Source organism: Neomonachus schauinslandi, chromosome 8 (assembly GCF_002201575.2).
Source record: "Neomonachus schauinslandi chromosome 8, ASM220157v2, whole genome shotgun sequence".
Taxonomy (NCBI): Eukaryota; Metazoa; Chordata; class Mammalia; order Carnivora; family Phocidae; genus Neomonachus; species Neomonachus schauinslandi.
In genome coordinates, this window is record NC_058410.1 from 118,516,169 (window position 1) to 118,532,661 (window position 16,493).

The window sequence follows — 16,493 nt, forward strand, 5'->3', positions numbered from 1 at the left end:
CTTGCATGTTAGTCTTCCTGAATTTATTCTCCAAGTGACTTCTATTTTCTGGATGATTTTCATCTCTGTGTTGTTTTGTATAATTAAGCTATTTTTCCCGCTTGCTCTTCCAGGTTACTAATTTTATCACAACAGTGGCCAGCCTCTTTCCATTTATCTATTACAATTTTAAAGATTTTATTTTATTTATTTATTTGAGAGAGAGAGCACAAGAGGGGGTAGGGTCAGAGGGAGAAGCAGACTCCCTGCCAAGCAGGGAGCCTGATGCAGGACTCGATCCTGGGACTCCAGGATCATGACCTGAGCTGAAGGCAGTCGCTTAACCAACTGAGCCACCCAGGTGCCCTATCTATTACAATTTTAAACTTGAAAATTCATGTTTACAATTTTTAATTATCTAAATGGATTCCCTTGCCTGACTTTCACAGTACGCTTTCCACTGTTTACACCAGTGGGAGGCACCTTTTCAGGCTGCTCAACTCAGCTTTTCCTTCTGGTGCTGAATCCCTTTAAGTGAAATGGTGATGATGATGGGCCTGCATAGGGCTTAGCATAGCCTCATTGATTAGGATCAACTGATTTGCTCACACTAGAGAAACCCAGTATCGGAAGGCAGAGCAGTTTCCACTGCTACAAGTTGGGGTGAATCCCCCAACAAACTACTAATCCTGTCTGAGGGCTCTGTCCTCGATGGGATTTCTCTCACTGCCTTGTGGATTTGGAGAAGTTCAACCTTCCAAAGTAGCTCCCCTCTGTCCTTCAAGACCTGTAGGAACAGGTAGGCCTCACCCCTGCACCCATGAAAGAGATGTTCAGCCCTTCTGGGAGGGGACTCATGAGAATCACAGGCTTTACCACAGGTGTCTCTGCTATGAGCCTCTTGAAAGATTAGACCTTGGCCAGAAGGTTAAAGCCGGAAAGTCTTTCCTTGGTAAAAGGAAACTCTTCCTGCTTCTGAAAGGAGCACTGTGAGAGAGAAAAGTGTCAAATTGCACCTCTATTCTGACAAGTAGGCCAGGTCTAGAGCAAATGTAAATGCCCAAGAAACTATGATTTAGAGTGAACATGCCCTGCCCCATGGCACATGTAATTGCACCTGTCTGCCTCATCATGCTCTGGGTTCTCTATGTACCATGATATAATCTCTGTGTACCACAGGCCTAAGCAGTGAGCCTGTAGAATCCTGGCACCTGCCCTCCCTTCTCATCTCTCCTAATTCAATTCCCCTCTCAATCTGGTCAGTCTCAAAAACACAGTGTTCCTGCTTGGGGCAAGAAGGATTAGAGAAAGGGGACAGGTAGGAATGAAATCTCTGGATTTTACTGTGGAGATTTTGAATGCCAAGTGGGTTCCGGCATGGAGGTTCTCTCATATAACAGGGAAATTCAACTCGGCGCTGTAGACATTCACTCATGTGCATACACAGATTCTGTCATATATTTTGTTTGTGTTTATTTCTTAGCTAAATGACCAATAGAGTGTCCTCTTTCCACAGTTTAGTAAAAGCAAGAGACAGGGAGTGTCTTCCCCAGGGCTGTCAGAGACCCAAACAAAGCTGGGAGGGGACCCCTGGGGACAAATGAAAGGACACTCAGGTCTCTGGTCTCCCAGGTTGGTTTTCTCCTTGAAGAAGGTGGCACTCTGGCTTCAGAGGCCATTCAGGGCCCATTGTATCCCCTTCTCATCTCCATAGCTATTGAGGATACTGGTCTCCTCCAGAACCGCTTAGAGCTCCAGCTAGGCCTGTGGTGGACTCCGTGATTCCCTCCAGGGCCCATGCCAAGGTTGGGGCCATGGGGATGGTAGACAGCTGTGTCAAAGACGTTTCTCAGGGTCAGGGAATTTCTCTAGAAAAAGAAGGGCGAGTCATTTCAGAATCATATCCCCTTGTCCCGAGCCTTAACACGGAGTCCTTCTGGAATCTTCTTCCCCTTCATATCATCTCCTTCACCTAGTACTCCTTCCTCTAGACTTTATTCCTTCTTTTGGTCTTCTTTTCCCACAAGTCAGTAGTTCCCTCAGCACATTGATTGACTCTTCCAGTTCTAACTTGCCACTTCTCTTTAGTAACATTCTCCTGATCTTTCCTTCCTTCCTACCCACCCCCCAACTTGGCGGCCCTACTATTCATACCCCATTTCCTTATGTTCCTGCTACTCCTTCCCCCAGACACTTTCCTACATATTAGGCACTCACCACACAGATGAAGAGCCCAGCAAAGAATCCCACAGCCACTACAACTGAGACCAGAGTAATGAGGAAGATTTCCCATGGTTTCAGGGACCCACTGGGTGTCACATCATTCACTGGAGTGGTAGCACTCGTGCCAACCCTATTGGAAGTTGTGTGTGTTCCAGTTAGAGAATGTGTGCTAGAGCCTCCTGTGATTGCATTGGATGCAGTGTTGGTAGCTGTGCTGGTCCCGCTGGAAGTCACACTGGATCCAGTGTTAATAGCTGTGCTGGTCCCACTGGAAGTCACACTGGATCCAGTGTTGGAAGCTACACTGGTCCTGCTGGAGATCACACTGGATCCAGGGTTGGTAGCTGTGCTGGTCCCACTGGAGGTTGTGCTGGATCCAGTCCTAGAGACTATGCTGGTCCCACCGGAAGTTGTACTGAATCTAGTGCTGGAGGCTATACTGGTCCCACCTGAGGTTTCACTGGATCCGGTGTTCATAGGTGTGCTACTACCTCTGGAGGTCATGCTGGATCCAATGTTGACAGGGGTGCTGGTCCCTCCAGAGGTTGTGCTAGATTCAGTATTGGAGGTTGTGCTGAGCCCACTGGAGATCACACTGGATTCAGTGTTGGAGGCTGTACTGGTCCCACCAGATGTGCTGGATCCAGTATTGGCAGCTGTGCTTGTCCCTCCAGAGGTTGTGCTGGATCCAGTACTGGAGGCTGTATTGGTTCCCCTAGAGGTCACACTATATCCAGTGTTGGAAACTATACTTGTTCCACCAGAGGCTGTGCTGAATCCAGTGTTGACAAGTGTGCTGGTCCCTCCAGAGATTGTGCTGGATTTGGTGTTAGAGGTTGTAGTGGTCCCACTAGAAGTTATGCTGTGTTCAGTCTTGCCTGATGTGGATGTTTCACCTGCTGATAATCATAAATGATGACAAACATATAAGGAGCATAAGTACTTCCTGGTTTAATGCTTGTTTAAATTCATTACATGGGTAATTCTATTTGATGCTCACTACAGCCCTATGAACTAGCTACTATTATTATCAACAGCTAAGATGAAGAAACTGAGGCTTAGAAATGTTAATATTTGCCCTTATTTATGCAGATAGTAAGTGGTAGAGCAGGAATTTTTACTTAGGGTACTGGATGTGCACTTTCAGCTACCATGCTAAATTGCCTTCCCCACCCAGCCCCAATACCAGGGTTACATAACCTGGTTCCACTGGTAGTAAGCTTATTCCATGTTCTACTATATAAGATCCAATACAGATAAGAAGTATTATAAAGGAATTGCAAAGCCCTGTGAAACTAGTATATATTGATTAATTCATTCTTAAAGTAGTGTTGCTCCCTTCCAAGAAAATATTTTTCAGTGTTATTCAGAAAACATCTACATCGGAATTGTCTGAGTAGCTTGTTAATAATAAAGGCAAACCGTTCTAGATTAAATGAATCAGATTTTGAGATGTGGCCTTTCAACAAGGGGCTGGGTGTGTCTATATGCTTTCAATTTCCAGGGGCTCCTGATGTCTATGGCAGAGGCTGGAGAAGCACAAGTCATATGTAGCATAAATGTTTTAGATCTCCCAGGATAAAGGGCTGTAAGGTATAGGGAATTTTTTCAACCTTCTTGGAGACTCAGACAGAGTTAAGGTTGTGTCTGTTTTTTGCCCCTCACAACACTGAAGGACAAAGATACTCAATCTCCCCCAGATAACCAAAATTAATTTGTGGCTCCTTTTACCACTAACTGGAACATGGGTGCCTATCAATTCATTCCACACACGTGTATTTTTTCCTTGGGCCTAATTGAACTAACATAGGATTAGAGTTTTAGCTCTATTTTGGGAAGGCCCCCATATCAGCTGTGTGGTACAAATAGGCGTTAAGATCAGAATCATGAATAAAACTAAAAAGAAACTGAGATGACCAAGAGTAAGAATGACACCACAGTCAACGCTTCCCGTTCTTAGTAGTTAAACCCCCAGCCAACCACACAGGTTATTATCATTTTATAGATGCAGAAACTGAGGCACAGAGAAATTAAACAACTCACCCGAAGTACACACACACTGTTACAGTGGAGCCATGATCCATACACAGGCAATCTGAGACCAGAGTCTACAGTTTTAACCACTGTGCTCTGACTGCCTCCTGGGTGATACCTAATTAGACTGAAGTGATTGGGGTAAAACAATGATCCCCACTCTATGGAAGAGCTAGTCCTAGCAGTGGTCAGCATCCCCCAAAGCACCTTGAAGGTTTTCAGATCACCCACTTTTAAAGGAAATCACTTACCAGTTTCTAAAAGTAGGAGATGCAATAGTAACCAATACTTAAGGAGAATGTTTCCTTTCTGCATCTTTATCTGCCTCATTGTTGGAAAGTATGATGCCCGAATCCCAGCTGTGACCAAGATCTAGAAGGCAAAGAACAGGATTCTTGAAAAACGAGAGTTCAAGATGAAGAGATAAATACTGGAGCTTCCAGGAGCTTGGGTCTCCTAAGTACTTGTTCTCAGGAAGAACTTTGAGCTTGGGTGGAAGACTGGAAGCCTGGGTTCCTTAAGCTTCCTCCATGCAATGTTATTGCCTTTTTCTTTATTATGGAAGAGCTGCAGGGACCTTTATAGCTTCATATGTGTTGGGGAGGAGTTGGGAAGTTGACTTGTTCTTCTGCCAACTATGAGTAGTTAAAAAACAATGCTGAGCTTGAGAAGGAATAGACTAGGGTCAAGAGGAAGGTGAGAAAGGAGAATGACATGATCACACTAGGCAGGGCACTGGACTGGCTGGATCAGAGCAGGAAGTTGAACGGTATGAGGAGATCAAATTTGTCAGAGTGGAAGGGACCCACCCTCTAAGGCAGGGATGGGGCCAGAAACCTGTTCTACTGCAAGACTTTGTTTCCTGGTCAAGAAGTTCTGTGTGCCCGCTTTGGTAAGGAAAAAGCCCTAATGAAGTGAGCTAAGTGGGTGGTACCCTACATCTCTGAAGCAAATGGAAATAGGAGACTCAAAAGAGAGCAGTAACTAGGGGTCTGGGCTTCTGGGTTATAGGCAGAAGACAGATGGAGCATTTCTGGGTATGCAGTAGGCACTCAACAATGCACACTGAATAAAGAGGGGAAGGGAGATCCAGGGGTTGATGAAGGCATCTTTGGGGTCTCTGGGGCATGAGGGCTGAGGGCATGGGGAGTGTTGAATGTGTAGAAGAAGCCATCTGTCAGACTCATAGCTGGTGAAGGGGTGGTATAGGGTCCCCTTCTGATCCTCCAGCATAGGAATTTCCCTCTTGTTCGTTTTCAGAGAAATCTGTGGGACCTTTTCTGCCCTGGAATCCTTCAGATGCTTCTTCTCATCAGCCTAATGAAACATCTCTCAGTAGGATATACCACAGATAACATATTAGGAGACTTCAAGTCTGTTGGGGGAGGGAGATATACAGTCTGAGTCCTCTAGAAACTTCATGCTGGTCTGGACAAGGATGTAACAGCAAAGGACACACAGTCAATTAAACAAGTATGACTGAACAGACCCAAATGAGCAGAGGGTTTTGGGAGTTCATGGGGAAGGCATCTTGTGGTCAGGGCCAGGGGGTTGATAGATGGGAGTTTCAGTGCACAGTCTGTGTGACTAAAGTCAGCTGTTTTCATTACTGTTAATGAGAAGCTTTGTGGAAGAAGCAGATAGTTTATCTCAGATAGTTTATTTGTGGGTGAACGAGTATTCCTGACATTTAAGACCTGTTTGAAAGAAGCAGGAGGTAGCTGGAGACATGAAGGAAGTTATGAGTGAGTCTGAGAGTCAGGAGGGGATGGAGTGTGCTGGAAAAGGCTGATGCAGATCTGCCTAGTGACTGTGAGGCTGAAGCAGTTCCTGAGGCTGAAGTGTGAGGAACCATTCAATGACTGGCTGGGCTTTAGACTCCTAGCAATTGAATTTTATGGCTGACAGGCCAAAAGCACTCTAAGAAATCCTTTTTTTCTTTTTCCCTCTAGAATTATTTGGAGGCAGAGGTCCTGAATTCAAGTCCAGATTCCACCTTCTAGACATAATCCTAAAATTTTTTTGCATGCATACTTATCAGAGACTATATGTAATTAGTATCTTTACTGTCCTTCAAAACAGCACAAGAACCTTGGAACTTTAATAATTACTACCCAATTCCCAACTCATACCCTAATCTTTTTTTTTTTTAAAGATTTTATTTATTTATTTGACACAGAGAGAGACAGCGAGAGAGGGAACACAAGCAGGGGGAGTGGGAGAGGGAGAAGCAGGCTTCCCGCCGAGCAGGGAGCCCGATGCGGGGCTCGATCCCAGGACCCTGAGATCATGACCTGAGCCGAAGGCAGTCGCTTAACCAACTGAGCCACCCAGGCGCCCCCATACCCTAATCTTATCAAGTGTTTTAATTCTGTCTTGGTTTTTAATTTCATGAGAGATTATTGTTATCTGCTTACACACCATAAGCCAGAACATAGTCATACAGCCAAAATAAGCTGAGAGACTGGAGAATATGGTGAGTAGCCGAGTGGGCATGTGCTTGACTACAACTTGAGAATATGATTGTTAACGATGGAGAATGGATATTAGTGGGCAATCAGAAAGCTATGACACACATTTAAACCTACTTGCTTTATATTCTGTATTTAATAATTCCAGTACCTCCAGTTTTTGTGGATCTGATCCTGCTGTTTTGTGTTTTGTTTCTTGCTGGCTTTCACTGATGCTTTATGACTGAGATGGTTTTACTAGAGGTTTATGGCTGAGTTTATTTTTCTTGTGATGTTATCTGTAGAAGTACTTTGAAGCCTAAGATGAGGGCATGATCTTCCACAGAGAATTTGCATGTTTTGGCCAAGGATATGGATGCATTACCATTTGAGGATTCTCATAAATTAAATGATAGGCTTGAGGTCTTTTGAATAACCCATGATTTGGAACTGCAAACCATGTAAAATATTGTTGTGGTTACAAGTTATTTCTCAAGAGATACTTCCCTCTCTCCTCCCTTCCCCTTTACAAAGTTTAGAAACAGGTAATTTTGCTTTCATTTCCTTAGAGGAAGAGTGTGTTTATTTTTAGCTTACACTCTCCCTGAAGGTTTCAGATTTATGGGAGGGTCTACTGCGAGAGTCCCCACCCACGCTGGTCTGACTGAGGCTGTACTACTTGAAGATTAAATTCACTGGGTTTGGCAAATGTTGACTTTAGTACTCCTCTTACCTCCTTGGGTTCCTACCTTAACTAAGTCTTTAATTCTAGCATTCCTTACTTTTCCACCAACTCATTGACTCATTTAAGAAGATATTTTAAAAAGTCATCTATAGTTATCCATTCCCATTCAAGTACTGCCTAGAAGTTGACAACATTGTGTATTATAAGGCGTTTTAGAGAAGATGGATACCCTGGTTATTAAAGCTGATTTAATCAATGAAATCCACATATAATCAAACAAAAAAAAGATATATTAGTCCACTATTTTAAGTTTTTCAGGGTATTTTAAGTCAACACACCTAGAGCATCACAGAGCCAGAAATTTAAGTTCTCACTGGATTGGTTTGAGAAAAAAATGATGGTGTATTTAAAAGCACTAGCATGGTGTTTGGCACATAGTAAGCATGCAATTATAAAGGGCAAAGGAAAAAACAAAAAGAAAAACATAAAAACATATATATATAGTAGCCAGTGTATTTTAGGATTTCAATTTGTACCACATCCCAGTAATTTTCTCCTTATTGTCACATGGCATTTGGAAGAGACAAAAGAAGGAGGGAAGAAGAATCTTCCCAAAGATGAAGGAGACCTGGAAAACAATGAGTGGTTCTAAGATGGTTTCCTGTCTACCTAGTTTGTATGATTTGAAGCTACAAACCTAGACAGATATTAACTACACTTAGTGTGGTGATCATTTCCCAATGTATACAAATATCGAAACATTATGTTGGACACCTGAAATTACTATCATATTATATGTCAATTTTACCTCAAAAAAGGAAGGAAGGGAGGGAGGAAGTGAGGGAGGGAGGAAGGGAGGAAGGATGAACAACAGATCAGTGAAGATCAGGCTGCCAGCTGGTGTTTGCCAAATGCCCGTTGTGTACCTCTCACCAATCAACTCCGTAGTCAGGATTTCTGTCTTTCTCTCTTTTGTGGTCTTTATATCATGCTATGTGAGAAAGTAAAAACCAGACTGAGAAAGTAACGGTCTGCATTGCCATTCCTCAGGCTGGGATGACAACATGGGTAAAGCCAGCCGCAAGGTTCACAGGAAAATATTTTCCCCAAAGACACACTGCAGTTGTAAACCTTCATAACAGCTCCCTTCTTTCAGTGACTTACTCACTCAGTGATTTTGTCAATGAAAAATGTGATTCTCTAAACTGATAGACTATCACAAGTTTCCTGTTTGAAATTATATTCATAAGAAGCAAATATCCTATTCTTGTCTGGAGAATCTAAGTTACTTTAACACAGAGAAGCAGCTTCAGTTTCCAACCCAAGGGCAGATAAGAGTTTCTGAATACAGTAGACCCTTGAGCAACATGGGTTCAAACTCTGCTGGTCCACTTATACACTGAAGGTTTTCAATAAATACAGTATAATACTGTAAATGTATTTTCTCTTCCTTAGAATTTTCTTTTTTTAAGATTTTTAAAAAATTTTGTTTATTTGAGAGAGAGCACGAGCAAAAGAGGGGCAGAGCACAAGCAGGGGGGAGGGGGAGGGGAGAGGGAGAAGCAGGATCCCTGCTGAGCAGGGAGCCCAATGCAGGGCTCGATCCCAGGACCCCGGGATCATGACCTGAGCCAAAGGCAGACGCTTAACTGACTGAACCACCCAGACGCCCCTAGAATTTTCTTAATAACATTTTCTTTTCTCTAGCTTACTTTATTGTAAGAATACAGTATAATACATATAACATACAAAATATGTGTTAATCAATTGTTTGTTATTGGTAAGACTTCCAGTCAACAGTGGGCTATTAGTAGTTAAGTTTTTGGGGAGACACAAATTACACAGATTTTTGACTGTGAGGGATGTCAGTGCCCCTAACCTCCACGTTGTTCAATGGTCAACTATAACAGCACTCCCCATCTATTGTAACTTTGTTATCTCCAAGGAAACTGAGTCCACTTCACATTCTGGAGCTCCTGTTGACCCTTGTACTCATCCTGCTTTGTTGTAAGCTTACTAATACTCTGCTGCATTTAACTTCTAACTCTGCTGCATTTAACCAAAACTTTTAACTCTGCTGCTTTTAACCAAAACTCCACACTCCCCCAACACTATAATGACTCTTTTCCTTAGTTTGGTACAAAGCTCCTTAGTCTGACTGTGGTGTACAGTCTCTCTCGTTGCAATGAGCCGATAAAGCTGATTTGTGAGTCTAGAGGTATGCTCCTGATGCTCTTATGTTGACTGGGCTAGGATGTATGTGACTCTCCACACACTGCTCTCTTGTTCTGAACATCCTACTGGTCCTATTCTCATTATTCTATTCCTACTCATGATCCATCATGTAATTAGTTCCTCCATCTCTACTCACAGTAACTTACCAGGCAAAAGCTCAGTCCCACTAACACCAATACCCACCACAATTACAGAGAGATGAGGATGATGCCCCAGGGCTGCAAATATCTACTTGCCTTAGTCCCATGTTGGCATTTGGCTCATGGTAACTGTGTCCGTGCCCGTGGTGACTGAGTCTATTTTATGTGAAGTGTACTGCTTCCAGGAGTGGTGGTTGGCTCCTGGGTAGATCTCATCCTGGTGTTCCTGGTATTTGGAACAGAGCTGATAGATGGTGCTCCAAAAGTGGATGTGCCCAGGTCCGAGGTATTTGGGTCCATCTCAGGGACAATATTCCTGGTAGCAGGGGATATGGAGTCCATTGCAGGGGCCATGGTGACAGACATGGGGGTGGTTGGCCTGGTTCCAGTGGTCCTGGTGCCTAGGAAACAGATCACACGATATGATGCATTTATAGTGACAATAATTGAAGAGGAGGCAGGTGTACTTAGAGCAGAGGGATTGATCTAACACACTAATGGTGGTGGTGGTTTGAGACGAGCTGTTGTGGTGGGAGGAGAGATGGTGGAAAGTGATTCCCCTGAAACCATGAGGGCCTCAGAGAGAGGTGAGTGTCTCAGAGAAGAGGAGGTAGGCTATGTCCACTGGTGGTGCTGGTGATGGTGGAGACTAAGATTGAGGAAACGTGACTGAGATTGATTTATTCAATTTTAGAAGTGATCAGCCAAATAGGGAGGGTAGGCTGGGATAAGAGATAGGGTCTGATATTCTTAAAATGTACTCACATTTAAGGTATAAGGACATTGCTAGAGGAAGGGATGATGGGAGCAGATTTACTGAGGGTGAGACAGTGGCCACGGCTGGGAGCACAGGTGACATAATCTAACACAATCATGGTGGTCAACAAAGGTGAGGTGAGTGTGCTCAGAACATATGTGGAAGAACCTGACCACAGGGAGGAGGCTGGCCCTAGGGAAGGAGAGGCTGGACTCAGAACAAGGCGGAAGGACCTAATACATAGAGCAGGTGGCATCAGCAGCAAAAGCGTTGTGCTTAGACTGGAAGTGGTTACACTGATACAAGAACAGTGTCAGTCACTGGAATAGCACTGGGTAGCTCAGGACAAAGTGGGTAGAATCACACCCAGCATGAGAGCTGATGGCAAGTGCAGAGGTGGTTTTATTCGGAGCATGTGCCAGAGATGAAAAAAGTCATTTTTTGGTCTTAACCAAACTTGGGGCAAGGGTTGGTAAAGGGTCATCAGATGGTAAATTTTTAAGCTAGTTGGGTCACAAAGTCTCTGCCACAAGTATGCAAAGTAGCTGGAGAGCAGCTATAGATATAAAGGAGTACATGTGGCTGTGTTCCAATGACACCTCATTTGGGAAAACAGGTAACAGGCCAGATTTGGCCCATGAAGTGTAGTTTGTAGTCCCTGGACCAGGGCTCAATATATTGAAGATGGGATGGCAGTGTCACAGGTGGTGGGTGGAACAGAGCTGATTGTGCTTGGCTCGGAAATGACAGTATCTGACAAATTAGGGTGTTTGTCACAGAGTTACGGTGAGTTCCCTCTAGGCAGAAGTGATGGAATATAATTAACTTGTGTGTTGGGGATGGGGGGAGAAACTTGCAAAGAAGTGTTTCTGATTGGGTTGGAAATGATGGACCCTGAGCAAAAGAAGGTGAGACCAGAGTAGAAATAAATAGGACTCAAGAAGAGAGAACAGAAGTATATCCAACAGGAGTGATGGCTTGACTAGAGTCTAGAGCAGAAATGACAGAAACAGGCAAAAAGGTGATGGTTGACACTGGAGGTAAGTGTGTGTGCTTAGAGAAGACATGGTGGTCAGTACCTGATACAGCTGTGTTGGTGATGGACTGAGTAGAAAAGTCAATGGCCTTGATGGGCACCAAGGTGATGGAAGAGACCGTGAAAGGTCCAGAGACCCTGATAGAGACCCTGGCCACCCCTGAGGCAGAGGTAGAGGCCAAGGTGGGTGATGAGGCCAAAAGTAAAGATGTGGTGACCTCTGAGGCTGTGGTGGGTCCAGAAGGTGAGGTGGAAGCTTTGGTGTCCCCAGAATCTGTGGAAGAAAATATGGTAGGCCCAGATGCCGAGAAGGAAACTATGGGGGTCTTAGAAGCTGTGGTTTAGACAGTCAGGGTCTCTGCAGATGCTGGAATTATTGTGGAGGTCACAGATTCTCCAAGTGTCACAAAGACTTTAGTAGATTCTGTCATTGCCTCAGAGGCTATGGTCAAAGCCACAGTGCTGTCAGAGAGATCAGTCCAGATCTTAGTGGTCTCAGCAGTGATGGTAGATGCCATGGTGGTCTCAGAGAGGTGGTGGTGGAGGCCATAGTAGTCTCAAAAACTGTATTCTTAGAGACTGTTGTGGGCCCACATATAATTGTGGAAGCCATGGTGGTCTCAGAGACCTTGGTAGAGGCCCCAGAGGCCTCAAAGTCTGGGATAGAGGCTGTCATTGGCACAGATGCTGTAATGCTGGACTTGAGGGCCTCAGAAGTTATTTCAGAGACTGGGATAGTTGAAGAACTTATGGTGATTTCAGAGGCTATGCTGAAGGCTGTGGTTGGAATGGACATTGTGGTGGAGGATGTGATTATTTCAGAAGCTGTGCTGGGAGCACTGGTGGTCTCAGAGGCTGCAGTGATGAGTATGGTGGGTACAGATGTTACGGAAGAACACAGAGTGATCTCAGAAGCCTCAATGGAGATGATAGTGGTCCCAGCAGTGATGGTGGAGACCATGGTGGTCTCAGAGGCTGTTGTGTTCTTAGAGCCTGTGGTAGAAGCTATGAGGAACAGAGATATTATTGTGGAAAATGTGGTGGTCTCAGGGACTATGCTGAAGGCCACAGTGGACTCAAAGGCTGTAGTAGAGACTGTCACGGGTAGAGATGCTATGGTGGAGGATCTGGTGGTATTAGAAGTGGTGGGAGGGACCATAGTGGAGTCAGAATCTTTGGTGGTCTCAGAGGCCTGTGATGGCTTCAGAGGCTATGGCGAAGAATGTGGTGGGCACAGATGCTGTGGTGGTTTTAACAGGTCTTTCAGCAGTTGTGGAAGGCACGGACTCTACAGTTGTGACAGAGGCTTTAATGGAAACCCTAGTCATCTCTGAGGCTGTTGTAGTGGCCAGAGCACTCTCCAAAGCTTCAGTGGAAACAAAAGTGTTCTCAGCATTGGTGGAGGAGGCCATGGTGGTATTAGAGGCTCTTGTGATCTTAGAGCTTATTTTGGGGGTAGTCATGGGCCCAGGCATTATTATGGAAGACATGGTTTGGTGATCTCAGAGACTGTGACGAAGAGCACAGTGGATTCAGAGACTGGGGTGGCCTCAGAGGCAGTGTTGGAGAAAGTGGTTGGCACAGACATTATAGTGGAAGGTGTGATGATCGCAGGGGCTGTAGTAGAAGCTGCGGTGGTGTCCAAGCTTATGGAGATTTCAGAGGCAGAGAAGGAGGCCATTGTGGGCATAGATATTAATGTGGAGGGCATGGTGATCTCAGAGCCTGTGGTGGACACAGATTCTGCAGTGGTTTTTGAAGCTGCAGTGAAATCTATGGTGGCCCTAGGATCTGTGGTGATTTCAGAGGTCATAGTGAAGACTATGGAGGGTACAAATGTCATCATGGAGGAAACGGTGCTCTCAGAGGCTGTGGAGGACACAGATGTTGTGGTGGTCTCAGCAGTTATTGGGAGTGACTGAGGAGAGCGCAGACTGAGCAATTGTCACAAGGGCTTTAGTGGAAACTGTAGTGGCATCAGAGGCTATGTTAGAGGTCATGGTAGGTACAGATTCTGTGGTGGAGGGTGTGGTAGCCTCAGAGGCTGTGGTGGAGACCGAGATGGTTTGAGAGGTTGAGTTGCTCTGAGGCCTGTGGAGGAGCCCATTGTAGAGACATACTCTGCGGTGGCCCCTGAGGCTGTGGTTGTCTTGGTAGTGTGCCCAGAAGCTGTGATCAAGGACGTGGAGGGCTCAAAGGTTGCGGTGGGCCCAGGAGCGATCATGCTCCCTAAAGTACATTAATTTTTATTCAGGAATAATAACACTCCCTTTTGTATTTCTTTTAAAGATATTTTTTTAAGTAATCTCTATGTCAAATGTGGGGCTTGAACTCACAACCCCGAGATCAAGAGTCACACACTTGGGGCGCCTGGGTGGCTCAGTTGGTTAAGCGTCTAACTTCAGCTCAGGTCATGATCCCAGGGACCTGAGACTGAACCCTGTGTGGACTCTGTGCTCAGCAGGGCGTCTGCTTCTTTCTCACCCTCTGCCCCTTCCCCTGCTCGTGCCCTCTCTCTTTCTCTCTCTCATATAAATAAAGTCCTAAAAAAGAAAAGAGTTGCACACTCCACTGACTGCTGTACTGAGCAAGCCAGCCAGGCGCCCCCCACTTGTACACTTTTTTATATTTAATTAGGAGCCTTGCACATACCTGTCATTCTTGTTTCTGTTGAGTCAGCAGAACTATGGTACCCAGACTGTAGTTAACCCTGCATGTGGAAGCATGTACCTTATAAGGCGCAGCTATGGTGGTTCTCTCCTCTTACTTTTTTTTTTTTTCTTTTTATGCAGATGCCATGGGCATGACTGCTGACTCAATTGTTCTGTCGAATGAATGAATCATTTGATCAATCACCTCTGTATTTTCTTCTTTCCTCAAGAATTTTACTAATCAGGGTCCTCAGTTTTTTCATTTTTGTGGGGTTTTTTGTCCTCTATTTGCCTAGGTGAATCTTCTTATTTAACCCATGCTAAGGAGGCAACACAAATAGAAACTGCATATCATCTCTCTAACACTAAGGATTATTGGAGCTCAGATGAAGGAGAAAATGTGTTGTTTGAAAACATAGAGGTCTTGTGGACAGATCTCCCCAGCAGTATTCCCTTAGCTAAGTGGAAATAAGGAGTAGGTCACACCAAAATGGGAGGGCACTTGAGCAGAGACCCTCAAGTACAAATCCCCCCTTCACCCTTTGGGACTTGCAGCATACTGTCCCTTCCTGAAGAGAGCCCATGGGTTGTTATCATGAAATGAAGGCCAGTCAGTCTGTAAATTTGGAATGAGGCCAGATGTTGCAGGCTCTCTTTAGGCAGTCAAGGTCAGAACTAATGTGTTAGCAGTAAGTAAAAATTCTCTCAATAAAGAGACACAGGGAAACGGTAGGGGAAGATCCTTGGGATGATGTCTTTCTTTCCTTTATTTAATTTTTAGTATAAAGTGCTAGAGCAATGGTAGCAGTGGGAATGGATTAGAGAAGAATCTAGGAGACTGATCTAAGTTTCTCTCTGATAGGCATTCTCTGTGTCCAGTACTTCTCATTCATTCATTCAAAAATATTCCTTAAGAAGCTTCTGTAAGGCGGGCGCCTGGGTGGCTCAGTTGGTTAAGCGACTGCCTTCGGCTCAGGTCATGATCCTGGAGTCCCGGGATCGAGTCCCGGATCGGGCTCCCTGCTCGGCAGGGAGTCTGCTTCTCCCTCTGACCCTCCTCCCTCTCATGCTCTCTGTCTCTCATTCTCTCTCTCTCTCAAATAAATAAATAAATAAATCTTTAAAAAAAAAAAAAAAGAAGCTTCTGTAAGGCATGTGGCATTCCAGGCATGGGACATGGTGGTAAAATATAGGTATGACGCTTATATTCAAGTCAGGGAGAAAGACAATGAATAAGTAAATAGATAACATCGGAAACAAGCAAACAAACAAATCTATGAATCACTAACTAGGGCTCTTTCAGGGCCCAAAAGGAAGAGGCTCTCTTGCCCTTCACGTGAGGGACAGACTGTGGAAACGTGGCTCAAAAGAGAAATTAACACCTTATCAAAGCGGAGATACACCTGAAAACTGCTTTTTTTAATGGAAGCCAGATTATGACAGTGCCACTTCTGAATATGGAAAAACAAAGCTTCTGAGCAACAGGCATAATGTTGAAGGACATGCAGAAACTACCAACTGATGGGGGCGCCTGGGTGGCTCACTCTTGGCTTCGGCTCAGGTCATGATCTCATGGGTCATGAGATCCAGCCCCATGTCAGGCTTCCTGCTCGGTGAGGAGTCTGCTTGAAGATTCTCTCCTCTGCCCCTCCCCCCACTCATGAGAATGGCATTCCCAGCACAGCAGGCCCTGGAACTAGCTGGAAAGCTCATAGAAAATGTAGATCTGGAAAAGACTGCACAATTCTATCAACAGCCAACATGTTTGAAAATGAGGACCACTTCAACAGGCAGTTGAATGCTTAGAGAAAGCCTCTAGACTGCTGGCACAAGAATTGATCAGGCAGCACTCTATTCCGAAAAGAAAACATTTATAAGGACATTAAGATTTATTCACCTGGTTATGAGAAAACAGTTGTTCAAGTCTTAGTTCACCTATTCAGAAATGACTACATGGCTGCAGGGGAAAGTCTAGCACACCAGGGACCCATGGAGGTTAGAGCTGTGCTGCTCCAGAACAGCTTCTGGAAGGGTATGAGCAGCAAGACCAAGCTGTAGCATCAGACGTCTGCCCCTACCCACGTTTCAAGTACCTGGACAGCACGGATGCAAAACAGGGCCTGAGTGTGGTGATTCTAGGAGGGGGACTCAGGAAGAAGTCACCAGCAAAGGTTGTACAACCATGCACATGCACTTAATGCCACTGAACTGTACACTTCAAAAGGTTAAAATGGTAAATTTTAGGTTATGCATGTTTTACCACAATAAAATTTTTGAGGAAAAAAAGGAGGAGGAGGAAGAGG

The 16,493-nt window shown here is 44.8% G+C and overlaps 1 protein-coding gene across 1 annotated transcript; it reads right to left on the reverse strand.

The window, feature by feature from the left end:
• Positions 1-1,427: 1,427 nt before the first annotated feature.
• Positions 1,428-12,152, reverse strand: MUC21 (mucin 21, cell surface associated). Its single transcript, XM_021697220.1, has 4 exons — positions 12,134-12,152; positions 11,583-11,855; positions 2,197-3,098; positions 1,428-1,847 (listed from the first exon to the last, which is right to left on the reverse strand). Exons 1-4 carry the CDS (start codon positions 12,150-12,152, stop codon positions 1,659-1,661), a joined length of 1,383 nt encoding a protein of 460 aa, XP_021552895.1. The 3' UTR covers positions 1,428-1,658.
• Between the last annotated feature and the right edge of the window lie 4,341 nt (positions 12,153-16,493).